Source organism: Chelmon rostratus, chromosome 11, assembly GCF_017976325.1.
Source record: "Chelmon rostratus isolate fCheRos1 chromosome 11, fCheRos1.pri, whole genome shotgun sequence".
Classification (NCBI taxonomy): domain Eukaryota; kingdom Metazoa; phylum Chordata; class Actinopteri; order Chaetodontiformes; family Chaetodontidae; genus Chelmon; species Chelmon rostratus.
In genome coordinates, this window is record NC_055668.1 from 582,189 (window position 1) to 609,452 (window position 27,264).

General features: G+C 40.3%; 2 protein-coding genes across 4 annotated transcripts in view; both read left to right on the plus strand.

Moving 5' to 3' along the window:
- Positions 1–16,445, plus strand: part of piezo1 (piezo-type mechanosensitive ion channel component 1) — a 105,726-nt gene extending 89,281 nt beyond the window's left edge. For 2 of the 3 annotated variants that reach the window (XM_041947486.1, XM_041947487.1), the window contains exons 43-54: positions 1,268–1,420; positions 2,917–2,978; positions 3,143–3,301; positions 3,671–3,818; positions 5,971–6,159; positions 8,612–8,704; positions 10,094–10,266; positions 12,023–12,145; positions 12,240–12,319; positions 12,616–12,805; positions 15,021–15,162; positions 15,410–16,445. In XM_041947486.1, the coding sequence (XP_041803420.1) occupies positions 1,268–1,420; positions 2,917–2,978; positions 3,143–3,301; positions 3,671–3,818; positions 5,971–6,159; positions 8,612–8,704; positions 10,094–10,266; positions 12,023–12,145; positions 12,240–12,319; positions 12,616–12,805; positions 15,021–15,162; positions 15,410–15,538 (1,641 nt within the window). In that variant the 3' untranslated portion in view covers positions 15,539–16,445. Of the gene's footprint in view, positions 1–1,267; positions 1,421–2,916; positions 2,979–3,142; positions 3,302–3,670; positions 3,819–5,970; positions 6,160–8,611; positions 8,705–10,093; positions 10,267–12,022; positions 12,146–12,239; positions 12,320–12,615; positions 12,806–15,020; positions 15,163–15,409 lie in introns of those variants that run through there. The other variant, XM_041947488.1, reaches the window with a different exon arrangement.
- A 10,276-nt stretch (positions 16,446–26,721) lies between these two features.
- The window catches only part of tm9sf2 (transmembrane 9 superfamily member 2), a 29,506-nt gene continuing 28,963 nt past the window's right edge, over positions 26,722–27,264 (plus strand). The window contains exon 1 of the mRNA XM_041947503.1: positions 26,722–26,939. Coding sequence (XP_041803437.1) covers positions 26,823–26,939 — 117 coding nt within the window. The 5' untranslated portion in view covers positions 26,722–26,822. The remainder of the gene's footprint in view (positions 26,940–27,264) is intronic.

A 27,264-nucleotide genomic window follows, 5' to 3' on the forward strand; every position in this document is an offset into this window, starting at 1 on the left:
TACATCTTATTAATTGCCTCTGAGTGTTTTTTATTGTCCATCTGCTCCTAAACGTGCAAAATAATTTCCATTGAGAAGTGAGATGTGTCTGCAGTGTGTGGTCACATAACACAGGATGGCACTTCAAAGTTGAATGAACATTTTTAACAAAATTTGTAATAACAGTCAGAATGAGACAAAGGCCCAGTGCTTTGAATGACCACACTCCCAATCACACATCCCAGGGGAGCATACAGGGGAATCCTTGACTTAAGGGGTATACACTCAGGGGCCACTTAATAAGGTACACCTGTATAATCTAGTGTAATCTAAAATACTACTTCTTTATACTACTTTATATTGTATATGATGATAATGCTTATCGGTTTGTTTACACTGTTTCTAATATCCTGCCCCTCTCATGTATGTAAATGGGGAGGGCCAAAAAACACCACTCTTAACTATGACTCTGTTCCAGCTATCAAAAACAGTGTTCATATTGAATAACAGATTCACCTAATAAATTTACCTTGGGACCTTCAAAAGAAAAAAAAAATCATATCCAATTAATTAATATGGTCTCCATTCACACAAACTCACATAAACAAGCTCTTTATTAAAGAAAGCTCTATTACTATTAAGTGCACACCATAACCACTAACTACACACTACACACACACGCACTCAATGACAACTGACCACACACAACTGCTAGCACACACACACAACTAACTAACTACCACAAATCAATCACCAAACGAATCTGATCATTAATTGCCTAAATGCGACAGTGAATGAGCACAAAGAATACTCAAAGGGATTGAATGACTAAAGTCAAAAATCCAGCAATATTTCAAATTTGTGAATGGGGACCATCACACCAGATCAAGCATAATATCTTAATCAGATGCATTCATTAGTGGAAACACAAAGGGAAGAGGTTGCTCTAGAGGCAGTAGAACAATGGCACTTCTCACATGGACAGCTCTTAGGCATTCTCAGGTGTGTTCAGTCCCAAGTTGCAGTTTGGCTAAGCAATGTGTTTTGTCTGCATTCAGTCGGTCGTGCATTTTAGGTCGTTCTCTTGGCAGTGGCCATATATATATATATATATATATATATATATATACACACACACACACACACATATATATATTATATTTTTATATATTTTTATGTATATTTTTTATATATATATATAAAATCATATAATCTACAATATTCAGATATATTTCGTATGTTACAGATAGCAATTAAATCCCTCATTACTCACATGTCTCTCCTTCAGAAACACAGTGCAGCAGCTGATATAGCCTCCACCCTATCAGAGGACCAGGTTCCTGAGGCCTTTCTAGTGATGCTACTCATCCAGTTCAGCACCATGATCATTGACAGAGCCTTGTACCTGCGCAAAGCCGTCTTGGGAAAACTCATCTTCCAGGTCAAGTTCATATATTTAAATCATAAGCATTCATTCATCTGTCTGGTTCCATGATTTTTTTAACTGAGGCTCTCTGAAAGTTGTTTGTTCCCCCATTCACAGTCACAAATTATATCAAACTCAATTGAGTGAATTTACATGCAACTGTGTTTTTGAATTCTTCTGCAAATTGCCTGTGAATATTCTCATTCATCCAGGTCATTGTAAGCTTTAGGGCATTCAATCGTTCGCAACTGGACCTCGTCAGTTTGTCTTAGAAGACGTTTCGCCTCTCATCCGAGCAGGCTTCATCAGTTCGTACGCAACCAGACTAGATAGGACAGCTCTAGTCCAATGCAATGATGTTAGGTTCAAGTATTTATCCCCTGAGTGAGACCAACCCACAAAAACAAGAACGGTATTACTCTATTGTGAGGCAAACGATCCCCCCATTAAGGCGGGGTGGGGTGCAACCCTTGGTGTCAACGACAGTCGTTAGCCTCGTTAGTGTCCCATTGGTCGGTCACCCTAAAGACCGGACACCTCACACTCAGAAGAACAACCTGGTGTATGCAGTCCAGTGCAGTGAGGAATGCACAGACTTGTATATTGGGGAAACCAAACAGCCACTGAGCAGACGCATGGCACAACACAGAAGGGCTAACTCTTCAGGGCTGGACTCAGCTGTTTACCTGCATCTCAAGGAGAAAGCACACTCCTTTGAGGATAAAAATGTGCATATTCTGGACAGAGAAGACAGATGGTTTGAAAGAGGGGTAAGAGAAGCTATCTATGTCAAGGTTGAAAAACCATCTCTGAACAGAGGGGGAGGTCTTAGACACCACCTATCTCCCACATACAATGCTGTCCTTTCATCTCTCCCTAAGAGATTCAAAGATTTAGCCTCTGAAAACAAACAACAAAGCCATTCACACATGGCTCAAGGAGCCTCCCAATGACAACAATGGGACACTAACGAGGCTAACGACTGTCGTTGACACCAAGGGTTGCACTCCACCCCGCCTTAATGGGGGGATCGTTTGCCTCACAATAGAGTGATACCGTTCTTGGTTTTGTGGGTTGGTCTCACTCAGGGGATAAATACTTGAACCTAACATCATTGCATTGGACTAGAGCTGTCCTATCTAGTCTGGTTGCGTACGAACTGATGAAGCCTGCTCGGATGAGAGGCGAAACGTCTTCTAAGACAAACTGACGAGGTCCAGTTGCGAACGATTGAATGCCCTAAAGCCTTCTGCAAATTTGTCCCCTGACAAGTTTCATCAACATCATGGTGCACCTAACTAATGCTAGTAGTGAAAACGAGGTGACTTTTGGATAGGCCCTATGTGGCCTGCAATATTTGTTAGCTTGACAAACATGCATGTTAAGATTTGCCTTGTTTTAGAACATCTCTACTAATTTGCTTTTTTTGCATTCAAAGTATTTGATCGTTTTGTTGTTGTTTTTTTTCCATACACCCTTCCAATCCTCCCTCTGTCATTCCTTCCTTGCAGGTGACCCTTGTGTTTGGGATCCACCTGTGGATGTTTTTTATCCTACCTGCTGTCACTGAAAGGTCTAAAAACTAAATCATGTATTTATTGTTTTATAGTATTCATGAGCAATTATAACTTCATCAATGGTAGATAAAAATGCATCATTCCAGTATGATACCATATGAGTCTTCAGAATACTGCTGCAATTTAGATTTTTTTCTTGTCCCTCATTCTCTCTGTTTAGGATGTTCAATCAGAACTTTGTGGCCCAGCTCTGGTACTTTGTCAAGTGTATTTACTTTGGCCTGTCAGCCTATCAGATTCGTTGTGGATACCCTACTCGTATCCTTGGAAACTTCCTCACCAAGAAATACAACCATCTTAACCTGTTTCTCTTCCAAGGGTATGGACATAAAGCACAGAATGAACATTTGGAATAGAGGTTCCAAGAATCAAAAATGTGTTTCACTTTGCATTCTATTTAATTAGAATTTTAATTCCTCTTTCTAAGCATGACATCCACAATTGGGTAGATACAGTGTGTTTACCTATAATAATAGAGATTTGGTGAACCTGTTTTGAGTGCCTGACTATGTAGCTGCCCAATCACTCTGACATCTCTTCACATCAAGTAATGCATTTCTGTTGATCCTGTATGTGCATATATGTGTATTTCAGGCCTATGTGTGTGTGCAATGAAAAAATAACAACAGTGAAAAAAATTAATTTCCATTTATTGGCAGTATGATATGGATGTTGAGCGTGTGTTTAGGTTTCGTTTGGTGCCATTCCTGGTGGAGCTGCGAGCAGTGATGGACTGGGTTTGGACTGACACCACTCTGTCTTTATCAAACTGGATGTGTGTGGAGGACATTTATGCCAACATCTTCATCATTAAATGCAGCCGTGAGACAGAGAAGGTATCTAAGAGTACAGTGATGTGATGGCAGACCAAATAACTTTTTCTGGGATATGGGTATTTGTCTGGGAGTGGGGGGCTTTTTAAGTTATTTGTAGTATATTCACAGGTGAAAATCTGTTCAGTACTCAGTAGCATTAGTAGTTTCATGACACTTTCCATATAGATCAGGTCAGGACCCTGCTCTTAATCTCCAGGGACCCAACAATGACAAAGCACTGCCAGACACTGGAGAAACTTGCATTCATTATCTCATTGTCGAAGTCACTACCCAAGATGCTCATGATCATACTATGGGTAAGGGTTGGAGTCTAGATTAACTGTTAGATTGAGAGGTCCGCATCATTGCATATGCCACAATCAATCCACCTGTCGATCTCAAGCTCCATTTTGTCCTCACTCATGCGCAAGCCCCTTCACCTTCACTTAGGGCTACAACTCATTTCCAACACAGAGGTAGTAACCCACCATTTTCCAGCAATGAACCATGGCCTCATACTCGGAGGTGCTGACTCTCATCCTGGCTGCTTATCCTGACAGCAATCCACCCAGTATGTGCTGGAGATCATGGTCTAATGAAGCCAACAGAACTATATCACCTGCTCCTGATGCTGTACCATCGCTGTGTGAATGGTTAAAACTCAAAATGAGCAGGTGGCCTAGCCACCAGTGTATGAAAATGTGTATGAATGGGTGAATGCAGACTTCTGTAAAAAGGACTTAAGCACAGACTACAAAGTGCTTTATACAGTGCATTTACAATTTACCATTAACACCATGGCTCATGTGAACTCACATGATAGCCAGGCAGGTCAGTGATCCTGCAAGAAGATAAATGCCTGGGACTCCCTACCAGTCAGTTAGAAATGAAGAAGCCTCTTAGATGAGAGGTGAAATGTCTTCTAGAACCACAAGCAAGTCCAGTTGCCTTTGGAAAGCACTTAGAAGTACCATAACCTTGATGTAGGAAAATATTTACAGGCATACATTATCTGATAGAACAGAGAAGCAATTCTGATGTCCCCAAATGGACACTGTCCTTAACCTGCGATCAGTGTGTTTGACTCATGCCAAGAAAATGGGCACAGCTCTCACTTTGCTGAAATAAGGGCCAAATGGCTCATAGCTTTCCAGGGAAGGTTGAACAGTGTGATACACTGATAACTGGAGCACAACCCCCAGTCCATCTTTTTTTAAAATGGCAACATCCGTTGTGTTGTTGTTACAATGTAATGGTTGTAAGCCAATTTTGTGGCTTTTATGATGCACATTTATGAATTTTGAAAAAAAGTATTTAGTAGTATTTAATGCTTAAATGCAAGCATTAACGCCTGTTGTCTATCGTATGTGCTACAGAAAAATTAACAAACTCCTCTTAATTTAGGATCGATTTGAAAGCAAAAACACAAAGAATTATTATTTTTTTAATATAATTCTAAATAAATTCAGGCATCAAGGGGTTAATTGCCTCACAGAGTTCTGCCAGAGACATGGGTAAGGTTTCCCTCAAGTCTTCCGACCATGCCTCCACTGAGGATATGTTGGTTGGGTTTGAGAGTTTCTCATAGTGTTAATTCCACTGCTTGACAACATCCCCACTTCTCCTCCCCTGCTAAACACAGCCTGAGCCAAGTCTTACAAACGGGAACTCCAATTCCAAACTCCTCCCACACTCAGGTTTTTTGCATTAGTGACCACCAAAGTCCCTCTAGACTGTTGGTACATTTTCTTTAGCTTTAGCTTTAGCTTCTTTTCATTAGCCAATCAAGACTAAAAGTCTTGCTGCTCTTCAGCTTGACGACCTTGTGGGTGTCCACGAGCAGATTCTCAGGTTTCCACCTGCTGAGTGGTGGTCTCACATGACAACAACTTCATTTAACTATTCCAGTTGTGTTGGATAGGGCCCTATGGCCCAAGACCCAGCTACCAGACACTCAGGAGTCTCAGCAGGCTCCAGGTAAACTTCTGCAGCTCTGACATTGTCGATTCATCCTGCGCCTGTGAATCGCTCTTCCTCTGGCCCCTTACCTGGGACAAATTTGCCTTGGGAGTTTGTTGGTTGGAGATTTGTTAATCTTTAACAGGGGTGGCCCAAATGGGCCAAATGTTACGGTTGGCTAACGAGTGACCACATTAATTTTTTCTGCCCTCAGAAATACCCACAGCCTAAAGGGCAGAAGAAGAAGAAGATAGTGAAATATGGCATGGGTGGACTCATCATCTTCTTCTTGATCTGCATCATCTGGTTTCCCCTTCTCTTCATTTCATTGGTCAGATCAGTGGTGGGTGTCGTCAACCACCCCATCGATGTCACAGTGACTGTTAAGCTGGGAGGATATGAGGTAATCATATGGCAATCGGTTCTACTGCATCCTAAATTACAAAAAAATACAGCTTAAGAAAGTTATGATAACTATATAGTTGGCAGACCTCCAGTACCAGTTAAAAGATTGGTCTCTTTCAGTGTTTTCTTTATTTGGACAATTTTATATATTGTACATTGGTACTGACTACACAAAAGCTGTGTAACATAAACATGTGAAACTATGGAGTACACAAAAAGTGTGAAACTAGGCAAAATATGTATGTATAAATTTTACATTCCTCAAAGTAGCCAGGTTTGCTTTGACAGCTTTTCACACTATTGGTATTATCTCAACCAGCCTCATGAGGTAGTTACCTGGAATGGTTTTAGTTCACAGGTGTGCCTTGTCAAAACTTATTTAGTGGGTTGTTACTGTCCCAAGGTATATGATAGATAGCCCTATTCAACTACAGCAATAATCCATATAATGTAAAGAACCATTCAACTATGTAAAGAGAAACAATAGTCCATAATTTCTTTAAAACATGAAGGTCAGTCATGGCACCACAGATTAGAGTTCATATCAATTCAAGTAGCAGATGCATCTCAACATCAACTTTTTCAGAAAAGGCTCCCAAACGTCCCTGGGTGGGTGGAGGGGATTCTGGAGGAGGGACGTAGGGGCAAGTGGGCATAGAGCTGAAGAATGGAAGAGTGAAAAGGGAACCTCAGGCAGGCAGCCTGTGGACTGGGCAAACGCAGAGCAGGGAATCTCAAGCAGGAAGCCTGGTGACTAGGCAGGGGCAAGAAGGAAACCTCAGGCCTGGGGCTGGATAATGGTGGAGCAGGAAACTTCAGCTTGCCTGAAACTGGACATGGATGGAGCAGGCCACCTCTGGTGGATAGCCTGGGGTCTGGACAGGGAGGGAGCAGAAGGCTTCAGATGAACGGCCTGAAGGCATGAGTGGAAAGGTACTGGATACCCCTCTTGATGTATGGCAGGTGGCCGATGATGGAGGCAAAATCCCTCTGGGGGTCTGGCAGGTGGCCGGAGAAGGTGGAACCTCTCAGGATGAGCAGGAAGACACCGAAGGCAGAATGCTTGTGGAGACGGGCAGTGAAGATAGAAGCCCGCTGGAGGCCGGCGGCTAAAGCAGAACCCCTCTGGAGTCCAAGGGCGAAGGTGGAACCACTGTGGAGTTCTGTCTGGAGGCTGACAGTGTAGCCAAATCCCTTCTAGAAGCCCATAAAGTGACCCAGGACCAACGACCAGTGGCAGGAAACCTAAGCAGGAAGCCAACAGACTGAGGGACAGCTTCTTCCCCAGAGCTGTTAGAGCTATCACCCCCAGCAGCCCCTCACTGCAGTGAGAGACTGTGTGAACTGTGAACACTGCACACCGCACTTTACACCTACACCTCCACCTCTACCTCCACCTGCACCTTCTGTGTACTTGACTTTTATGTACACACATATACTATAATTATATACATTTTAGTATATCATCATATTTTATTGTTTATTGTTTAGTATATTTTATTGCCTTAGTGTATTTTCATTCTGTTATATTTTTAATTGCTTCACAAATATTTTTTTTTTATTGCATGTTGGTTTATTTTATTGTAGTTATCTTAATTTTATTCACTCTTTCTAGTCTTTCTTACCATCTAACATGGGGGTTGCAATGAAAATTTCATTGACATGTGCAATGACAATAAAGACTCTTGAATCTTGAATCTTGAACGAGAGGGCAACAAGACTGTAGACTGGCGGCAGGGAAGTAGGACAGGAGGCTGGTGGGGGACGTGGTAAGTCCAGGGGAACAGACTGCTGATGAAACCCCACTACAGAAGAATGCTGCAGGTCAGCAGTATCTGGAGATAGCTGCAGCTCTGGGCCAATAGATTGTTGCACCTCTGGCTCAGAAGATTGCTGCAGCGCAGGAACTGGAGATGGCTAGGGCACTGGCTTGGGAGGCAGCTGTAGCTCTGGCTCTGGAGATTCCATACATCCAACAAAAGCAAGCAAGGTTAAGAGAAACAACCAGAACAAAAATCGAAAGCACTGAAAAAAAACATAAAACTTGCAGGAAAGGTAGGAACGACACAGGAGGAATGATGATGATCTGGCAAATACACAAGGGAGGGAAGACAGACAAGGAACAGTTGAAAATTCAATTCTTTTTATATAACGCCAAATCACAGCTGAAGTTGTCTTAGGACACTTTCCTTATAGAGGAGGTACAGACCAAACTCAAAACAATCAGACAATCACACAGGCGGGAAAATACAGAAATTAAAGTAAAATATGACACGGTAAACCCTAAACATAAAACAGGAAATAACAAAACCGAACCAAATCAGAAAGAAAACATTTAACTGCTACTGTATTTTAATAACAAAACTTCCAAAAAGGTCCCTTGGTGTTTGCATTGCTACACAGTGTATAAAATGTATTCAGTTGTGTATTTTTTCTGTGTTTATGTCTAGCCCCTGTTCACCATGAGTGTGCAGCAACAATCCATCCAGCCCTTCACAGAGGATGAATATGACCAGCTCACAAAAAAGTTTGGAGACAATGCGGTGTGTATTAATTTCACTGTTGATTTCTGTGTTGTCTCTATGTACTGCTACCTTTTGTCTTTCCTGCTGTCTAAGCGCTGTAGTACCCAAGTGAAAAAAATATTAAACTTAAATTATACTTTTTGAAGAATGTACGAACTGCGCTTTCTGCTATTTTTGTCATCTTAAAGTATACTAAAGTGTACTCAAGTAGTTGAAGAGTACAACTTGAGTAATACTTGATGTGTAAATAGTATGTTAACATAAAGTTTTACAAACTGTAAGTGTATTGAAGTACACGAAAGAAAATCATGATTCATAAACATTCAAAACACACTTGGAGTACAATTGTGTTATGTCACCAATGTGTTGGAAATATATTTAAAATGAAGTGAAATTAAAGTACATTTTAATTAAGCATGCTAATTATGTATTACAAAGGACCAGAAAATAAGTACACTTCATTACTAGTAGTACTTTCAAGTCCCACTTTAAGTTCTGCAGAATTAGTATATTGATTTTTAATACAATCAAGTAAAACCTAATGACATATTTATAGTCAACTTCATATTTTGTATTTTGGAATAAGTTTCTGGAAGAAGTTTTCAGTTTTTAAATTTATCAGTTTAAATTGAACTAAATACTCTTCACTGTTGTGGAGAAGAGACTTAAACGTTTTGCCAGATACAGTGCACACTAAAATGTTTTTTCACATGTTCTTCATATATACAGTAGCTCTGCATCCTCACAGTTATTGCCTTGTTGATTTGCCTTTCGTCTCTGTCTCTTTTCAATAAAATCACATGGTTTTTCTCCCTACCACTATGCTGATTGTACCATCTCTAACATGACCTTCAAATGTATTGTTTTTTTCCAGAAATTGTTTTATGAATATGAAGTGAAGTAAAGAGGGCAGTTCTTGTTGACTTTCTTTATATCCCATGTCATTGTTGTGACCTGTTCAACAAAACAGACTCATCTGCAAATGTATTTCTGACTTCTTTGGCAAAACAACCAGGCATAACCCGATCCTCATAAATATAACTTTAAATAACATTAAAAAAATTAATAACTGACTAAATGATTTGTTTTAGCATGCTCAGATCTTACACATGCTCGTAAAGAGCAGGCCCATGTGTGAATGTAGGCTTTTGTTGTAAAGTGGTTGTCAGACTTGAAAAGCGCTGTATCAATACAGTCCATTTACTATTCCTGTTTCAGCTTGAACCTTGGTCAGACGCGCACTGACAAAGCACTGTATCGCTACTGTGTTCTAGGTCTACTGTATATTCGAAGAGTGTAAACTGAGATAGAATTTGTAGAATTTGTCCTTTGTGTGTGTCCTACTTGGTTTGCTGCATCTCTGAATACCTATTTTTCATCCATAATTTTGTGTATATGTGCAACTAGGTAGCCATGCAGTTCATCACTCTCTATAGTTATGAGGACATTGTGACAGCCATGATCGAAGGCAGTTCAGGATCAGTATGGAGGATCAGCCCACCCAGCAGACAGGAGGTCATTAAAGAACTACTTGGAAGTCCTGTTGACCTAACACTACGTCTGGCCTGGACCTTCCAGAGGTAAAACCATTGCTCCCTTTATTACAAAATGCCATTATACTATTATGCTTATCACTAATCTAGCCGAGTAATTGCCAACTAACATTAGCATGCTACAGCAGTTGGTTGTGTCAGATGACAATACACAAATGATGCTGTACAGTAGTGGTTCTCAAAACCTTTGTAAACCCCTACACAGGATTTTTTTTGTTGTTGTTTAATACAGAACACAATTCAGAGGTCTAACTATGGAAGAGGCGAGTCCTTGTCTTAATTTTCTTTTATACTAGGGAAGTGGAAGCAATCTCACAAAGATTTTATGTTTTAGTATAGCAGTAGTAGTATTAGTAATAGTACTATTAGTAATAGTCGTAGTGTTGTGTATCTCCCAAAGTTTGTAAAAGCTGTAAGCCCCCTGCCGTTCCCAGATGGTATTTTTAATAATCTCTGCTGTACAGTGACAAATTTTTCCATTGCTTATTCTGACAGCTGCTATTTTGACTGTTGCTTTCAATTGGATGATTTTGTCATGTTGCAAATTTCCTCTGTTGTAGTATGTTGGAAAATCTAAAATAAAATGTGGCTCATATAAATCTAGTTTTCTAACTTGATTTAAGGCACAATTAATGTTAAATTAATGTCATAGTATCCACTTTGGGAACCACTGCTGTAAACTGTACACTACATCAGAATACTGATGATGGCAAATTATAGCTGAGTCTGACAATTCTTCAGGAGTCTGAGATATTTTAAAAGAGCCATAAAAGATATAACTTTTTAAATTAGGTTGTAACAGGACTTTTTCTGACACCACCATCTGGCCTCCCATTAGTCTTTAATGTCATTCTTCAAATAAGATGTAGCTCTTACAGTCAAATGTGATATAATCCCCTGTGACTATAAGCAGGGGTGCACATAACTGTTTTAGTCAGGTACTCAGGTGAGTACCAGGAGATGGTGATGTGCACACACCCTATACTTAGCATGGCAATTTCTACACTATCCTCTGTGTCTCCCTCACTGCTTTCTGCTTCAGCTTCCTGCATGGTAGATGACAAAGATGCATGTCTCAGTCACTGGTTGAGCTCCTGATTAGCTGTGTCCATCCACAGGTCAAAGCTGTCTTTGGGTCAAATGTCTCTGTAGTCAACTTTGACAGGTGAATGTATTATGTACATAAGGGCTGAGAGACAAGTACGGGACAGATGAGATCTGTACTTGGCTTTTATTATGTTGAGATTTGAGAATCTCCTCTCATGTGCTGCACTTCTCACTGGCAGTGTAAGAGACAATTTAACCACCATATTGGAGTAACAATCTGGATTGCTTGTATTCACTATTTGGACCAAGTCATACACAAAGGATGCTGCCAAGTGTTTTAAGTGCATTCTTTCGCTTGTTGTGTGATTTTGATGCTTTTTGCAATGACAATCTTTTTTCATCATGTCTGTCTTTTTTTCAATTTAAATTCAAATGTTTTTTATGCTGTCAGTTTTTTTTCAGTGTCACTGGTTTTCAGTTCCAACTTTCTGTCACCATTTTGGCATTGTATCAGTTTTGTACAATCCAAATTTATCTGAGTATAAGTGAAATGACAAGTGTCCTTTGAGAGAATACAAGATCCATTACTTGGATTGCTGTTAATTCTGTGCCTCTTTACTCTAAAATATTTATTTTCCTTTGTGTAACACAGTTCCTCTGCTATAGAATGTTACTGGGTATATGTGATGTATCTTTGAATGTTTTACCTCTTAAAACTGATTTCTGTTTCTGACAGGGACCTGGGTAAAGGAGGGACAGTGGAACACACCTTTGACAAACACTCTATAGACCTGGAACCTGGGAACCCAGTCAGAGCAGATCTAGCCTCATTACTGGTTGGCAATCGCACTGGGCCTGTGTAGGTTTACTCTTTGGAACGATGTTTATGTGAATTCAAGTGTTTTTTTTTAATGCATATATATCTTATAAATGATGTCTTGTCTCTTTCCCAGGCATGTTCCTAATATGTTCCCTAACTACATCCGCGCCCCCAATGGAGCTGAAGCCAAACCAGTCAGTCAGCTACATAAAGGTCCCTGACTCACTGTTAAAATGTATAAAATATAAGGTTTTTTCATAACATGAAGAATATTAAAACATGCAAAATCATTTCTAGAATCAGACTAGGTAGGTGGGTAGGTTATTGACGGGGAAAACCAAAATTAGTTTATGGCTGCTTTATATATTTTAAGTATAGTACAGAGTCGCAAGTAACAAACAGTTTTTCACTCTCTCCTCTACCAGTTGGTGGCAAAGTGCCTGTTCCAGTGTTTGCACTAGAAACTACTAAAATGTCTGTTTTAACACAGCTGATTAATTGCATTGTAGGTAATGAAGATGGTTACCTGAATATAACGCTGTCCCTGAAGAGTGACAGGTCTCTGAACAGCATTGGGAACCAGGAGTGGTGGGACATTGCCATCGCAGGCTGTGCCCCCACCTCATGTGGGGTTCTTCCCATGGTCATATTCAATGATAAAGTCAGTCCACCCAGCCTGGGTTTCCTGGCTGGATATGGGTAAGGAACGTGCATGCACAAACAACACATGCATGGGTTGGTTACATACACATTTAATCTTCGCAAAAATCCATAAATGTTTTAAGGAGGAGTTTAAAACAAGATGTTCCAAAGTCTGAGATCAGGACCAGTCACCCTTGGTTTCCATCTGAGATCTAATAATAACCACAAGAGCCCCATCCACAGATCGAATGGGACTCACAGACATAAAAGGAGCCAATAAAAATCACTCGTACATTTTGTCAGTCAATGCATACTCAAACCTAAGGTTGGCTCCAAGCGAACCATTGAAGGCTGGCTTGGACAGGAGCAACAGTTTTCTGCTCAAGTTAGCGCAGTGAAGAAGCTGATACCTGAGTAAAATGCATGTATGTGGGCCTCCCAGATAGCTTACCTGGTGCAGCATGTGTCCTATGTGCAAAAGCTGTGTTCTTACTGCAGCGGCCCGGTTTCAAAAAAAAAAAAAAAAAGTCTTCTGACCCCAGGAAGCAGTAGGCGTGAACACAGCTGATAACAAGTAGAAGTAGGTTTTGACCACCAGGTATGGTTGAGCGTCTGTCACAGTTTTGACATTTTTAAGCAACTCCATCCATCCATCACTGACGTCACACAAGTTATGTCACATTCAGACAACTTGTGTGACTAAGTTTAAAGCTGTCCAGTAAATTCACAAGCTCCTCTGCTTTGGGCTCTTTATTTTTGATGATATGAATATTCAGGTCTCCATTCAGGATTAATCTGTCATTATGGAGAAAAACTTGGAATCCTTGCTGAGGAAAAGTTATTGTGATCCTCACTTTTCCTGTCTTTATAGGGCAAAGTGAACATATTGAAGATTAATTGCATACAACAAGATAAATAAATCTCCTTCAATCCCTGAAATACCCAGAAAGGTTTTTGACATTTGACATTTTGATAGAATATGTAGCAATTACCTTTGAAATGGCTAACTCTTCTGGATGTACTTGGAAAAGCTCCAACTTCTCAGTTGATAAGGGAGGTCAAGGTTTGCGCATGCTGCTGTTTCATCATTATGCCTTCAGTGCAAGACATTTAGCTCTGTGGGCTTTACCCCCAGAAAGGGCTCCCCCATGGTATGAGATGAAGCGACTGTCTCCCTCTGTTGAACTGCCAGTCTACCAAATTGTCCCATCAGTATCGATCCCATCTGCAGGATACTTTGAGGAAAATATGTCATACATTTAATATAAACCCTTATCTTAATACACAGTCAAGCATATGTTCGTCCTAAAGAGTGGGTGAATGGAGGCATTTTCACAGTTGGAGATCTATATGAAGAAAACGCTTTCATAAGATCGTGTTAGAGTTTGACCTTCCCAGATCTAAATTCTGGCAATATTTACAACTAAAACACTTACGTACTTGGACAGGTCTTTGGCTCACCCAGAATCTTTTTGTTTGCATTACTGTAATGCATGGAAGGACCTATGAGGCTTAATTTTATTGTTTAAAGATCTGGCCAATAGAGTGTCTAATGCTTTAAAGGCTGCCTTGGAAATGTTAAGGGAATTCAAAATTCTTAACCAATTTAAGCAGTAGAAGCTTTAACTTACTCCTGATTGGTGACTGTGGTGGGGGGGTTGGTTCTCTGAAGAATTTGATGAAGAAGGAGAAGAGGAGTGTCAGATCCCTGACTGGGACAGAGACATCCTTTGAAAGGCTTGAGGAATGTAAAGCAGAGGGTCACGTTATGGTGGAGAGATACCTTTCTGCCTATGTGTGCTGTCCTTTGCACTTATCTTTGCGTTCTTATGTTAGTACAACATGCCAAGAACCTACAACCAGTGATGTTTGGATGTATCCCATCACGCTTAAAGTGGTCTTTATCAGTTCTAAAAGATATTGAAATTGTAAATAAACTGAGGCATACCACTGCCAGTATTCAGGCAAGGTGTCTGCTGAAAGATTCAATTCCTCCCCCTAAGGATGGAATGGGGCTTGATATAAATACATGTTTCTTCAGTAGCAGGAAAAAGTCTTTTTTCAGGACCTCACAGCCAGTTTTCCGTCGCAAAATGTCGGAAGATCCAACGTGAATAATATTTTTTTCTGTCACTAAGATATGTGGAAAAGTATCTCCTCTGTAAGAGAGGAAGAAGTAGAAAAAAATCTATGTTGTGTTTTTTCCCACCATTCTCAATGTAAATGTGAATATTCTTTTTCTTTTCTTTTCATTTCTAATCTCTCCTACCAGGATCATGGGTCTGTATGTGTCTGTGGTCTTAGTTATTGGCAAGTTTGTGCGAGGATTCTTCAGTGAGATCTCCCACTCCATCATGTTTGAGGAGCTGCCCTGTGTGGACCGCATCCTGAAGCTCTGCACAGACATCTTCCTGGTTAGTGTGCAGTGTGCGCATATTAACACATGCACACGCGCACACACACACACACACACACACACACATACATTTGAATAAGATGGTCTTAAACCGAGGAGTATGCAATATTCCCCCCGGTCTAATCATTAGTGTGGATTTACTGTATCTATTAAATAATACATAAAAAAAACACACGGTTGTCTCCATGTCGATGGTGTGTTCTCAAAAATCCTCTTCCACAAACTACATTTTCTGTGTGTTTCAGGTACGTGAGACAGGAGAGCTGGAGCTGGAAGAGGAGCTTTACTCCAAATTGATCTTCCTCTATCGATCTCCAGAGACTATGATCAAATGGACTAGGGACATCCACAGTCAAGACCAAGACAGATACTGACCAACTGTTTGGTTCTAATACAATGCAGTGATTTCTAAAGCACAATGCAAAAATGTCCAGGGGACAGCACATGCACTCCTTAGCATGGTGGACATTGACTTAAAGCCAAGGAGACACATGTAAGGAGAAGTAATAGACATACTGTATGAGTCCTCTCCTGTTGATGGACACCTGTTGCCTGATACTTTCATCAGCTACTTTACCCTACAGATTATTGAAAGTGTAACTGCAGTCCCACTGTGGATGGCAACTGTACGTCTGTCTTCCAGGATTGACCATAACACCCCTGGAAGATAAGCAGTCATATTGAGCTGTGTTTGTTAATGGCCAGAGGTCAAAGGTGAAACAAAAGAGACACTTAATTCACTGTGTGGCTAAAACCTGAAGCTAGTTTCAGGTTGAACCACCTGTAGTTACTGTATCAGTATGATGACTGACTTGCCATTGATGTCAAAACATCCATTAATTCTTCTAAAAGGTAATGTGTGCGGCAGCCATGTTTGTTTGCTTTGCATCATGAATCAATATTGTATAAAACAGGTCTGATTTACACGTTTCTACGTAATTTACGTAATTTCTCTTGAGAGAGAGATGTGGATATGTGGATCTTCTGGATGACAAGTTTGCAATTTTGGTTCGTACTGCTTGCCTTTGGTTGACATATTATACCCCAAATCTATTGACACACACACACACACACACACACACACACACACACACACATATATATATATATATATATATCATACTGCAATGTCCTGGGCACATTAAGTGACTGGTTGCTCCTCTAATCAAAAGTCATGACACCCCTTTTGACTAGTGTTTGATTGGAATGTATTCAGGTAAAATGTTGTGAGGTCAAATTAGAATGTCTTATTGAAGCATAAATCATTTTGGGTTTAAGTGATGGTTCTGTGTCAGTATGAGTGTGTAACCCTTAGAAAATGAAAGACGTAATATAACCCTCTACATCAGAAAGTTTGGTCTCAGACCACTCCGCAAATACACTGGTTGTAAGGTAAACATTGAGTGAATAGTTGATAAGTTGACTGATGCTGGACTCATCACTCTTTTTTGCACGATTTTGCTCAGGCTTTCCCTTTGTCCCTGTCCTTACCCCTTTAACTTCTTTTATTTTCCTGTTAATTCCTGTTTTCCCTCATTGTAGGACTACATGATATGAATGTTATATGCAATGTTCAACAAACCTATTGCATATTCTGATGCAGATATAACAAATATCTTTACTGTGTCAATGTGTCTCTGGTTTGACATGCTGTACTTGTAGACTGTGACAAAGAACAGTGATGTCTGCTAGGTATGAAGTTAAATAATGTGAGATAAATCTCACCAGGGCTGGTTTAGGGAATGACTCTCTGTGCTACACAACAGTATTATAACTGTTGATATGTGAAATAGCAGTGACAGCAGCAGCTCATCTAACAAACTAATACTTTACAATCAGATGTAGCCCAGGAACAGTCTTGATCTTTTAACATCAGCAGTCACCTTTCCTGGTAGGTTGTTACCAGAGATTTATTGTGGCTACTTGTGTCAAGATTTACATTGTATATTCCTAAATACATTTGATATAATCAAACTACACCATAACAGGTTATCAATAGGGGCCTGGTGCTCATTCTTGTCCCGGGCTGCCCTAGAGGCTTAATCCAGCAATTAGTGTGTATGGCTTTTTCCTCACTACCCATGACAACACCACAGTTCACACCATATCACAAACCTTTTTTTTTCCAGAAAAGCACATGCTCCATAAAAACATTTTAGTTTTACAAAGAAAGACATAGAACAGACAGACATAATTGCTATAAATCTATTTCTTTGTACTTCCTTCTACAGTACTAGCTGCAGGATTCCTGCAGTAACCACCATAAAACTGATCTTGATTCTGAAAGCAAGTAATTACAGTGTTGGAAAATATAATGGAAATAATGGCATAAACACTAAACTTTAAAGTTCAAAAATGTCGGTCAATATTTGTGTTGGCTCACAGACCTGGTTCTAATGACTCTTAAAAACTCCTGAAGAAATCCAACTCATAACTTTCTACCTGAAAAAAAGACACCCTTATTGTCTAGATACACTGACATTAAAAATATGACATGTTCCTACTGTTTAAAAAAAAGGAGATCTTTGTCCTGATTTGTTTCAAGACTGGGGAAAAAGACTTGATGAACAGTGAAGACAAAATGGGCAATGTGGAATATGTCGACATCACACAAGAAATGTTTGGACAGCCCGCTGGAGGGTTGGCAGCACATGAAGGGCCTTTATACAACCCCAATTCCAAACAAGTTGTGATGCTGTGTAAAACAAACAATGATAATTTGCTAGACAATATATTTAATGTTTTACCTCAACTTTATTTTTGTAAATATGCTTATTCTAAATTTGACGCCAACAACACTTTTCAGAGAAGCTGGAACAGTGGAAACAGCAGACCAGGAAACTTGTGGCATGCTCAAAAAAAAACAAAAAACAAAAAAAACACTTGTGTGGATCATTCCACAGTTAAACAGATTAAATGGTAATGGGTGGTATAATCATGATTTGGTATGAAAGGGGTATTGTCAAAAGGCTAAGTCATTCCTGTTTGGCACCAGACTTTAATGTTGGCAGCCACAGTGTTTCAGCACTGTTGATTCTTTGTATTTCTGTGTCTTCCTCTCCATTATGTGCTACAGCTATGATTGGAATAGGCTCCTAAATATCAGGGAATTAATGCCAGCTGCTTCATCTCCAACTTTTGTCCAGTGGGAATCCATAACTATGTACTCCCCTCCACCTCTCCAAGCACTGATGACCCTGCAGTCAAACTGTTCAGATTTTCCACAACACTTAATAATTAGAAAATTTCAACGAAATACTTCAAAGATTAAGTAAAACAGGAAGACATGCTGAGTCTGGTGCAACTCTTAGGTTTACTGTAAATTCACAAACCATTTGCCTTACACATGAACTCTTGTTGACAGTCATCCATATACTAGATCTGCAGTTGTCACATGTCTCACACATGTTTCTGTCAGTCAGATTCTACGGCTGGTATACAATCTATAAATATACAGCGTGCTAGCCAGGCAGACTTTACAACAACTTATCGGGCTGACTTGCCATCTGCTAATCTGCTATCCAAAAATACACTACAGCATCCCCCACTACTCATCAACAGTGCAGCTATAAAGGTGGTGGGGTCTGTTCAGTTCCTGGGTACCACAATCACCAGCAACCTGAGATGGGAGACACACTCATCTATCATACAAGGTCACCAAAGAATGTTCTTCCTCGGACTGCTCCAAAAAGTTTGCACTCAGTTCTACAGAGCCATCACTGAGCATGTCCTCAGATCCTTCATCACTGTGTGATACCCTACATCAAGCTGTGTTATTGCATGTCACTGATTTGTCCTCAAACATAACGCTGTTGTTTATCATCTTGTCAGAACTAGAAACTGGGGGAATTCATCATCAAACTTTCTCAGACCATAAATGATCATGAATGAACCATGCTGAATGATTGTCTCACCTGCTGAGGGGCTTGAATTGCAATGTTGTTAGTTCTGCAAATCATCAACTCACAATCAATCATCAGACAGGAACACAAGAGAAGCACCAGTAACACAGCTACTGCAAGAGTCAGCAAAAATGTAATCAAAATAAACTGCTTTTTACTTCACTCAAACCATGTGGAAATTTAGCACTCCAAACTCTACAACCTTGCACCTGACAGACTAAGTCCAGACGAGGTGAGTGGTAGCACATCCATACGAGGGCTCACAGAGATCGTAGAGAGGCAGGGCACAGACGAGAGTGGGTGACTGGGATCACCTGAACACAAAGCACAGAGACAGGTCAGGTACAAAAACTATGCACAAAAACAAAGTAGAACACACTGAGAGACTAGGCACATGAATAGGTCTGTATTCGTTACCACACTGGTAGGCAGACAATTGAATGAATACTGGTTGGGTCTCCAGGGTTGATATACTGTGTAGTCATGAGGTCTTGAGGTATGATTGAGCACACCCATGCTCTGTCGGCAAGGCAGCTGACCCAGCCTTTCGTCCACGCCCTGGAGTGATGTCACTCCACTAGACAGACAGGGGAGAGACAGAGTACACGTAATTACCATTAAAGGTATTTGTAATTTTGTACACTTTTTAAAAGCACACTTGAGTACAATTTATAATACACTTGCAATAAAGTACACTTTTAATAAGTACTTTGGAAATACTACTTATTACTTACTAATTATTACTTAATACTTAATTATTCTATGAATTTTTAATGCATTTAAGTAGAAGTTAATGACATCTATTTAGAAGTACACTTTATAGTACATGTCAAACATACTTTAAATTAAGCACAAAAAGCAGAAGTGTACTTGTAATGATTTTTTTATACTTAAATTATATTTCTGGTACCCTACTTTTTGAATGGGGTAGACTCTCAATGTAACCCTGCACTAATCTCTGCCACATGTATTGTGAACCCTTAAAAGTAAAGCAAACATACTGACTGTCGGGATGTAATGAAATGGAGAAAAAAGCTGAGCACAAACGCATCACTGTGAGCATATCACTGTTACCACCCTGCGTCCAGACATTGTTCTTATGCCACTAAGCAAGTCGTGTTGCTGGAGCTGACTGTCCCTTGTGAAGACCGCTTGGAAGAAGCCTTTGAGAGGAAGTTCTCCAAGTACGTAGGACTGGTCAGCGACTGTCAACAGGCTGGTTGGAGAGCGAGGTGCTTCCCAGTGGAGGAGCACAGCCTTCAGCAAGCTAGGCATCTAGGGAGAGAGGAGGAGGAGAGCCATCCGCAGTACCACCGAAGCGGCAGAGAGGGCCTCTAGATGGCTGTGGCTCAGAGTAGAGTCACACCTGTTGAAAAACAGATTTAGCTCATTTGCCCAGTCCCATTTTCCAGATAAAGCGTCCATGCCACTGTCACTGCTGTGACAATACCTCTCCAAACCTCTCAGGCATTGTTCACCTGCAGGCGCTCCTCCAGATTAATCCTGTAGTTCTCCTTGCCTCTCCTTATCTCCCCTTTCAGCTCCCTCTCCATCCTCTACAGCTCAGTTCTGTCCCCCGATCTAAAAACCCTCTTCTTCTCATTCAATTGGGCCTTCAGTTTAAGGGACATCCAGGGTTTATTGTTTGGGAACAATAGGCACTGTGCTGTCCACACATGGTGTCCATGATGCATGTTGTCAAACTGTCGATGTCCTCCATGTGAGGACTCACATGCTGCTGCAGCATCAGCCAAGGGTGGGGATGTACACCATTGTTGCATTGACGTGCAAGAACTCACTCGGTAGGTAATGTGGGCAAATGCTAACAGCTAGCAACCCTATGTTTCTCATGCATCGCTGCTCCTTAACACTGATGTGTCCTGGGCTACACCATCTGTTATTTACAGACATCACTATGCCCCCACCCTTCCTCTTTCAGCACTCTCTGTCGCTAGCCTGTCCACTCTCAGAAGGTGAAATCTGTCCGAAGTGACATGCAAGTCCAACGTTTAGTTCATTCAGCCACATCTCCGTGAAGCACATGATCCAACACTCCTGATACTCCCGCTGCAGCCTGGTTAGCGCCATTAGCTCTTCCATTTTATTAGGGAGATGTATAAAAGTGTGAAGCTTCCAATATTTATGGAATGATGAAATCTTCACACTCACACATTGTCAAGATCCCTGTGAAAGGAAACCTTTAGAAATGTGACAACTGGCATATAATCCTGCTTCTTTTTATCCCCAGCACTAATGCATTGAGTGCAATGAAGGTAATCAGATCATATGCAGAATTCACTATGAAATCCTATAATATATAAAATAGATTATGAAATGGATTACGCGAAGAGCAACTGGTATCCAGTTGGCCCTCTCTATCCAATTGGAAGATCTTGACTTTGCTGATGGTCTTACAGTCCCTTCCACAAATGTAAAATATTTGCAAGAGAAATCTAAACCACTCAATTCTACTCATCAGGTGTGCTCAGCTTTCAACTCAGCTATTTGAGGGGCAACTGTGGCTCATCCACTTTTCAGAAGGTGGTTCTCACAGTCTACATGTTGAAGTATCCTTGGGCAAGATACTGAACCCCAAGTTGTGAGTGTGTTAATGCTCGTTATGAGCAGGTGGCCTAGCTACCATGTGGGAATGGGTGAATGCAGGCTCATGTTGTAAAGTGCTCTGAGTGGTCGGCAGACTAGAAAACCGCTAAATAATTACAGTCAGAGCAGGGCAAATCAGAGGTCTGGCTATGTTTCGTTTATTGTGTCATCATAAGACGCACAGATCTACCAGAGGCATGTCAGCCTGGGACTTGGTCAACTTACAGTAAACGACAGTAGAAGAGTGGCAAATGCTAGATTTTATGAGCTGATAAGTACAGTGTTGAGTTCGCATTAAAGTTGGACTCCAGTTATTTTGTGCTGCACTTCCAAAAAAATTGACTCTTAGGAGAGGCTAATTAAAGAAAGAATGGTCATGTCAAAGCAGCAGAGACCAAGATATCCTGTCTTTAAGTTCCAAAAACACTGGATCCTACATTTCCCATAATGCAACTTCTAGTCTTTCAAATTTGGTCTGGTGTTGAATGACAGCTGATGTTGTACTATGACGGTGTGCAGATATGTGCAGACCATGTACGGTCAGAGGTAGTGTCTTTAAGATAATAGATGGCTGTAGACTATGAGTGTTCAGTGCTGTGCAAAGGCTGAGCTCATATTCTCAGGATTTGGAGTTATGGGCTATGTCCACCAAAGCATTTTTTTCCATTTGAAAATGCCAGGTGCTCCTCTTAAAACATTCAGCTAAGAGTGCTTGAGAATGCTTTGCAGGGACAGCGTTTTTTCATCTGAGCTTTGGTTGCGATGATGGGTGAGCTGGAACATGGTTGTGCCTATATGGCAGAAATGACGTCAGACCTGGAAACAGAGAGTGAATTTAAAAATGAAGACATGTTAGGATTTGAAAATAAAAGGAAAAGGGAGAAAGACTTAATTGAGAGACTTCAGCCAGTCGATAAGGAAAGACATTTTTCTGGTGGGAATAAAAGCAGTGACAAAAATGGATAGGATTTTCTAGGATCAAGATGAGGTCAGGAAGTTTGTAGGATGGAGACTTGGAGATGTTCGCTCTCACAAGAATAAAAGAAATGGGTTGATCCTTGTGGGAAATTTGAAACTTGTTTATTCTCATTCATACCTTAGGCTGACTGAACAGTCAAAGGAGAAAAATGAGAGAGATGAGGTTTCTGTATGAACTGTTTTGTTTTTTTTTTCAATCATGCCAGGTACACAACCTCTACCCAAAAACCCAACATCACCACACACTGGTCCTTATACCATTTACAGAGACCAACCCAGATATCTAACGCATAAATATACAATACGTACTTACATAAACCCATCACCAAAAATATCCACAGGCTTGATAATTATTTACACATCCACATAGACTTAATAAATATGTTATATACATAAATACATTTGAACAATTCAACCAAACAAGTGATGGGAGTGTGATTAAGCTTAAGAACCACATGAGGAGTTAGAGTTAGTATAACTGTATTTAATTGGAACCAGCTCTGTTGGGATCTGCTGGGAGCAGGTTTGGTTATTAGCAGATATTAATGACAGTTATTGATACCAGTAACTATCTTGATATCAATACATTTATTAATTTGAATTAATAATAATGGGGCATTACCTTAAGATCAGGTACCAATAATCAAACATGAAAACATAAAATACCATTTCCATTCATCAGGTGAACAGTGAAGGGTTCAATCCAAGCTCTGACCCTCACAACCAGCTGCTACAACTACACATGATGTTTACTTAACTTTAGCAATACTAATCAACAATCAATAATCCTTCAATCAATAAACATCTATTGTCCACGTACCACACTGGCAGTCATAATGCAAGCAACTACACCAACAAGCATAAAGGCAGCAAGCAAGAATGTTGCATATCTGAATGCCTGGGTGTGTGTGAGATAGAGAGAGAGAGAGAGAGAGAGAGAGAGAGAGTGAGGGGGAGAGGGAGGCGAGAGAAAAGGCAAGATGGTGGACATGACCATGTCATTTGTTAAGTCACACAAGGTTCTAGGCCGCAACTTGACAAACAGAAACCTGCACATGCAAACTCAGAGCAAACTGGTCTTTTAACTGATGAAGTGCCGCATACTGGCTTCACCGCAGTGGCAGAAAACATAAAACAAAACCTGTGCAGGACACACTGTCAGTGTAGCACACTAAGAACACAGAAACAAGCAGCAAGCACATTGATTGAGGTATCTCAAACAGCAACAAAATTATTTCATGGTCTGTTAATTTCCCAACAATTCAGTAAAGATTATACAAAAATGAAGCTTACATCATGCTTGTATTAAACTCTTTCTGCCCAGACAATAGCCGAGTCACGTTTTATTGATAGTTGGTGGGTGTTTTGTTTTAGGTGAGTGATGAGAGTAGAAGAAAACCTACCCTGGTCTCCCTCCTTCCTGAGGCAAAAGAATGGCACCTGGTCTGTATGTAAGGTCAGCCACTCATACAGCGCTAGTTTTGTTTTCATACCTATTGTCCTTGGTCTTAACTTGGCATTTAATATGCATCATGGGGACTGTAGGCCTGGGTTGGTGTCTGCTAGCCTTTACTGGGGAGCTATGACTACTGCTAACACTACTGCTACCTTGGCTCACGCCACAAGACCGCTGCTGCTTTGCCAACAGCAGGCTTTGCTCACAGCGTTATAGACCTGATGAATGAACTGGTGCTTGTTCCTGAAGTGGTAAACGCGAGCACTGCAGACTGAAAGAACTGTTATGGACACATCACAAAACAAAAAAAAGAAAAGAAAAACCTGTATGCTGTTCTTGACATTGTTTTCTTGTTCTTGTTATTTTGCCCTCATTTGCATGTGCTTGTTGTATTTGAGGTTAGGTGAGGATGCTTCCTTTGTAAGGGGGGGGGACGATATGTAAGAGTGAAAATGGGATATGCTAATAATAAGCAAATATTCTGGGGTAAACATAAGCACAATAATAGTAAGGACATGTGGATCTTGCTGTAATGCAGACATAATTTTAGTATGTTCTTAAATAACCGCTGCATTATTGGTTACACATATAAGTACAGTAAGTGACAGTAATGTCAAGTTTATATTCTGTTATGAGGTATACCGCCTAGTAGTTCATGGAGGAGGCAGGTGAGCAGGGCAGAGGAGGAGAAGGAGAAAAAGACGAGAGAGTCGGGCTGACGAGTGGATTGTACTGTGCGTATTGAGCTCACTAAAAGTTATGACAAACACCCAGAACGTGTTTGGACTGATTTATTCCCTCACACACCCACGTCGCTTACAATAATAGAAACAACTGCAGGCCTGTACTCTCACTACTGTTATCTCAACCTCATGAAAATGTTTAGGAAACACTGACTTTTGATATGTGCTCATGCCCTTCAATGTATTAAGGTTAACACTATGCTATCTCCTTTACCACTCTCAATTCACATGCAGTGACAGGCTCGTCTTGCCTCAGGACCCAGTTCCCATGGCATGGTCTGCTTCTGGCAGTGTAATGCTCTCACCAAAAAATTCAAGTATTACTTGTGGTATGGAATTTGAACGGTTTAGCTCTCATCATATGGATAAGCAATAGACTGTGAGTCAACATGTTCTCTCAAGATGTTATGAGCAGTGATCATCCAGTGAAGTTTGTTGAGTGCTTATAACCAGGTGTCCACAAGTGCTAAATGACTTGGCTGCTGGGTCAAGTGCACTTTTCTTCTGAATGTTGCAGTGGCTATTTTGAACACTTCTGTGCCTTTTTTAAAGCAATTGGTTGCCTTGTTTATTTTCCAATCCAATCCAATCCAATCCAACTTTATTTGTAAAGCACTTTAAAAAAACAACCACAGTGGACCAAAGTGCTGTACAGAAAAAAAAAATAAATAAAAACAAAATGAAAGAATAAAATACAAGAATAGATTAAAAGACATAAAACAGTTGTACCAGTAAAACAATAAAATAAACAACAATAAAACAATAAATAAAAAATGGAATAAAATAATAAATACATTCAACATCTCAAGGTGTCAAAAGCCAGGGATTTTGCACTATTAAATATTAAATATTATATTATATTTAAATAAAAGTAACCACAGTGTAGAAATACTCTCTAAGAAGTAAAAGTCCTGCATTCAAAATTTAACTTAAAAGTACAAACGTACAGGCATCAAAATATACAGTACAAAAACGAAATAGTACTCATTTTGCAGAATGGCCCATTTCAGAATAATGTATATTATTAAATTATAACTATCTATGTATTAATATAAACATTAGCCTATTTAAATGTTAAGATGGTAAATGGGGAGCCATTTTTAAACATGTATACTTCTGGGTTGCTTGTGAATTTCTCTGGGGATCACCTAATCCATAAAAGTACATCATGATTTATTTGTTGACTATAGTTTATATTATTAATCTGAATATGCAAAGTACAATGTTTGCCTCCGAAATGTAGTGAAGTAGAAGTCGAAAGAAGCAGAAAGTGTACAATGTACAAAGTCTAGTCAACGACATGTAGTAATCAATGCACATTATAACATTGACCGAGCATGGCTGGAAAGTCGCTGCTGCTGTCTGTCCCGCTTGAAACCATTCGAACATGTTCACAGCACGGAACAATTGAGAGCAAGGCGACCATGGCACCGCGTTGCGACGAGATTACAGAGTGCCGCAACTGTCTTTTTCTACAACACTGGATCAACCGCAACACGAACCATTGCACTCAATTTCAGAGGAAAGGGAGAAAGTCGACATAAAAGATTGAGTAAAGCTATGGAATTCAGCAAATACAACTTTACAAAATAAAACACCAGTGATACTTCCTGTTATAACCCAGCGTCTCCGTTTAGTAGAAAGTTGACCAATCTTTACATGAAATTACATTTGCTCCCTTAAGCATATCCTTAACATATTAACAACATTATCTGGAGCGTAAAAAAAGAAGAAATGTCCGGTTCGCATTATAGCGCAACAACATGCCAGTACTAGTACTATTACGACGACTGTCGCCATGATCCCAAAATGCTCCGCTTCACGAAGCACAACTTCCGGCATGCGACGTGTCTGCTTGCTGCAGTACCGGATGTTGGTGGCTGTGCACTGTGGATGTCAGATGCGGTGTAAACTGCGAAGAGGATCGAGATTACTGTATTCTTGAACTCTTTAGAGAAGATTGGCCGGTGTGAAGATGTTGTTGTGGCTGCTTGGACCTGCGCTGCTGTCTCGAGCGGCCGGCTTCTATCTCCCGGGTCTGGCACCCGTCAGCTTCTGTGAGACTGGAAAAGACCAAGTTCCAGACTGCAAGGTAAACATAACATGACACAAATCCTCTGTATAGCTACCATATGTTATGACAAAATAACTGAATAATCAAGTTAATGTAGCGTACACACAGTAAATAAACAGTCATGAGGTATTGGAATGCAGTAGCTAGCTGAGTCAGTTCTTTAGAAACAGCTCTGATGTGAGAGAGCTAACTAACGTTAGCCCAAACAAACAGCAGGAGCTAACGGATTCTAACTAGATAGCAAGCTAGCTGTACAGCTAACGTTAAATATCATAAAGTAATTTCGCTAGTCTAGATATCAAATGAATAACAAGTATTGCCACTTTGTATAAGTGACCCCTGT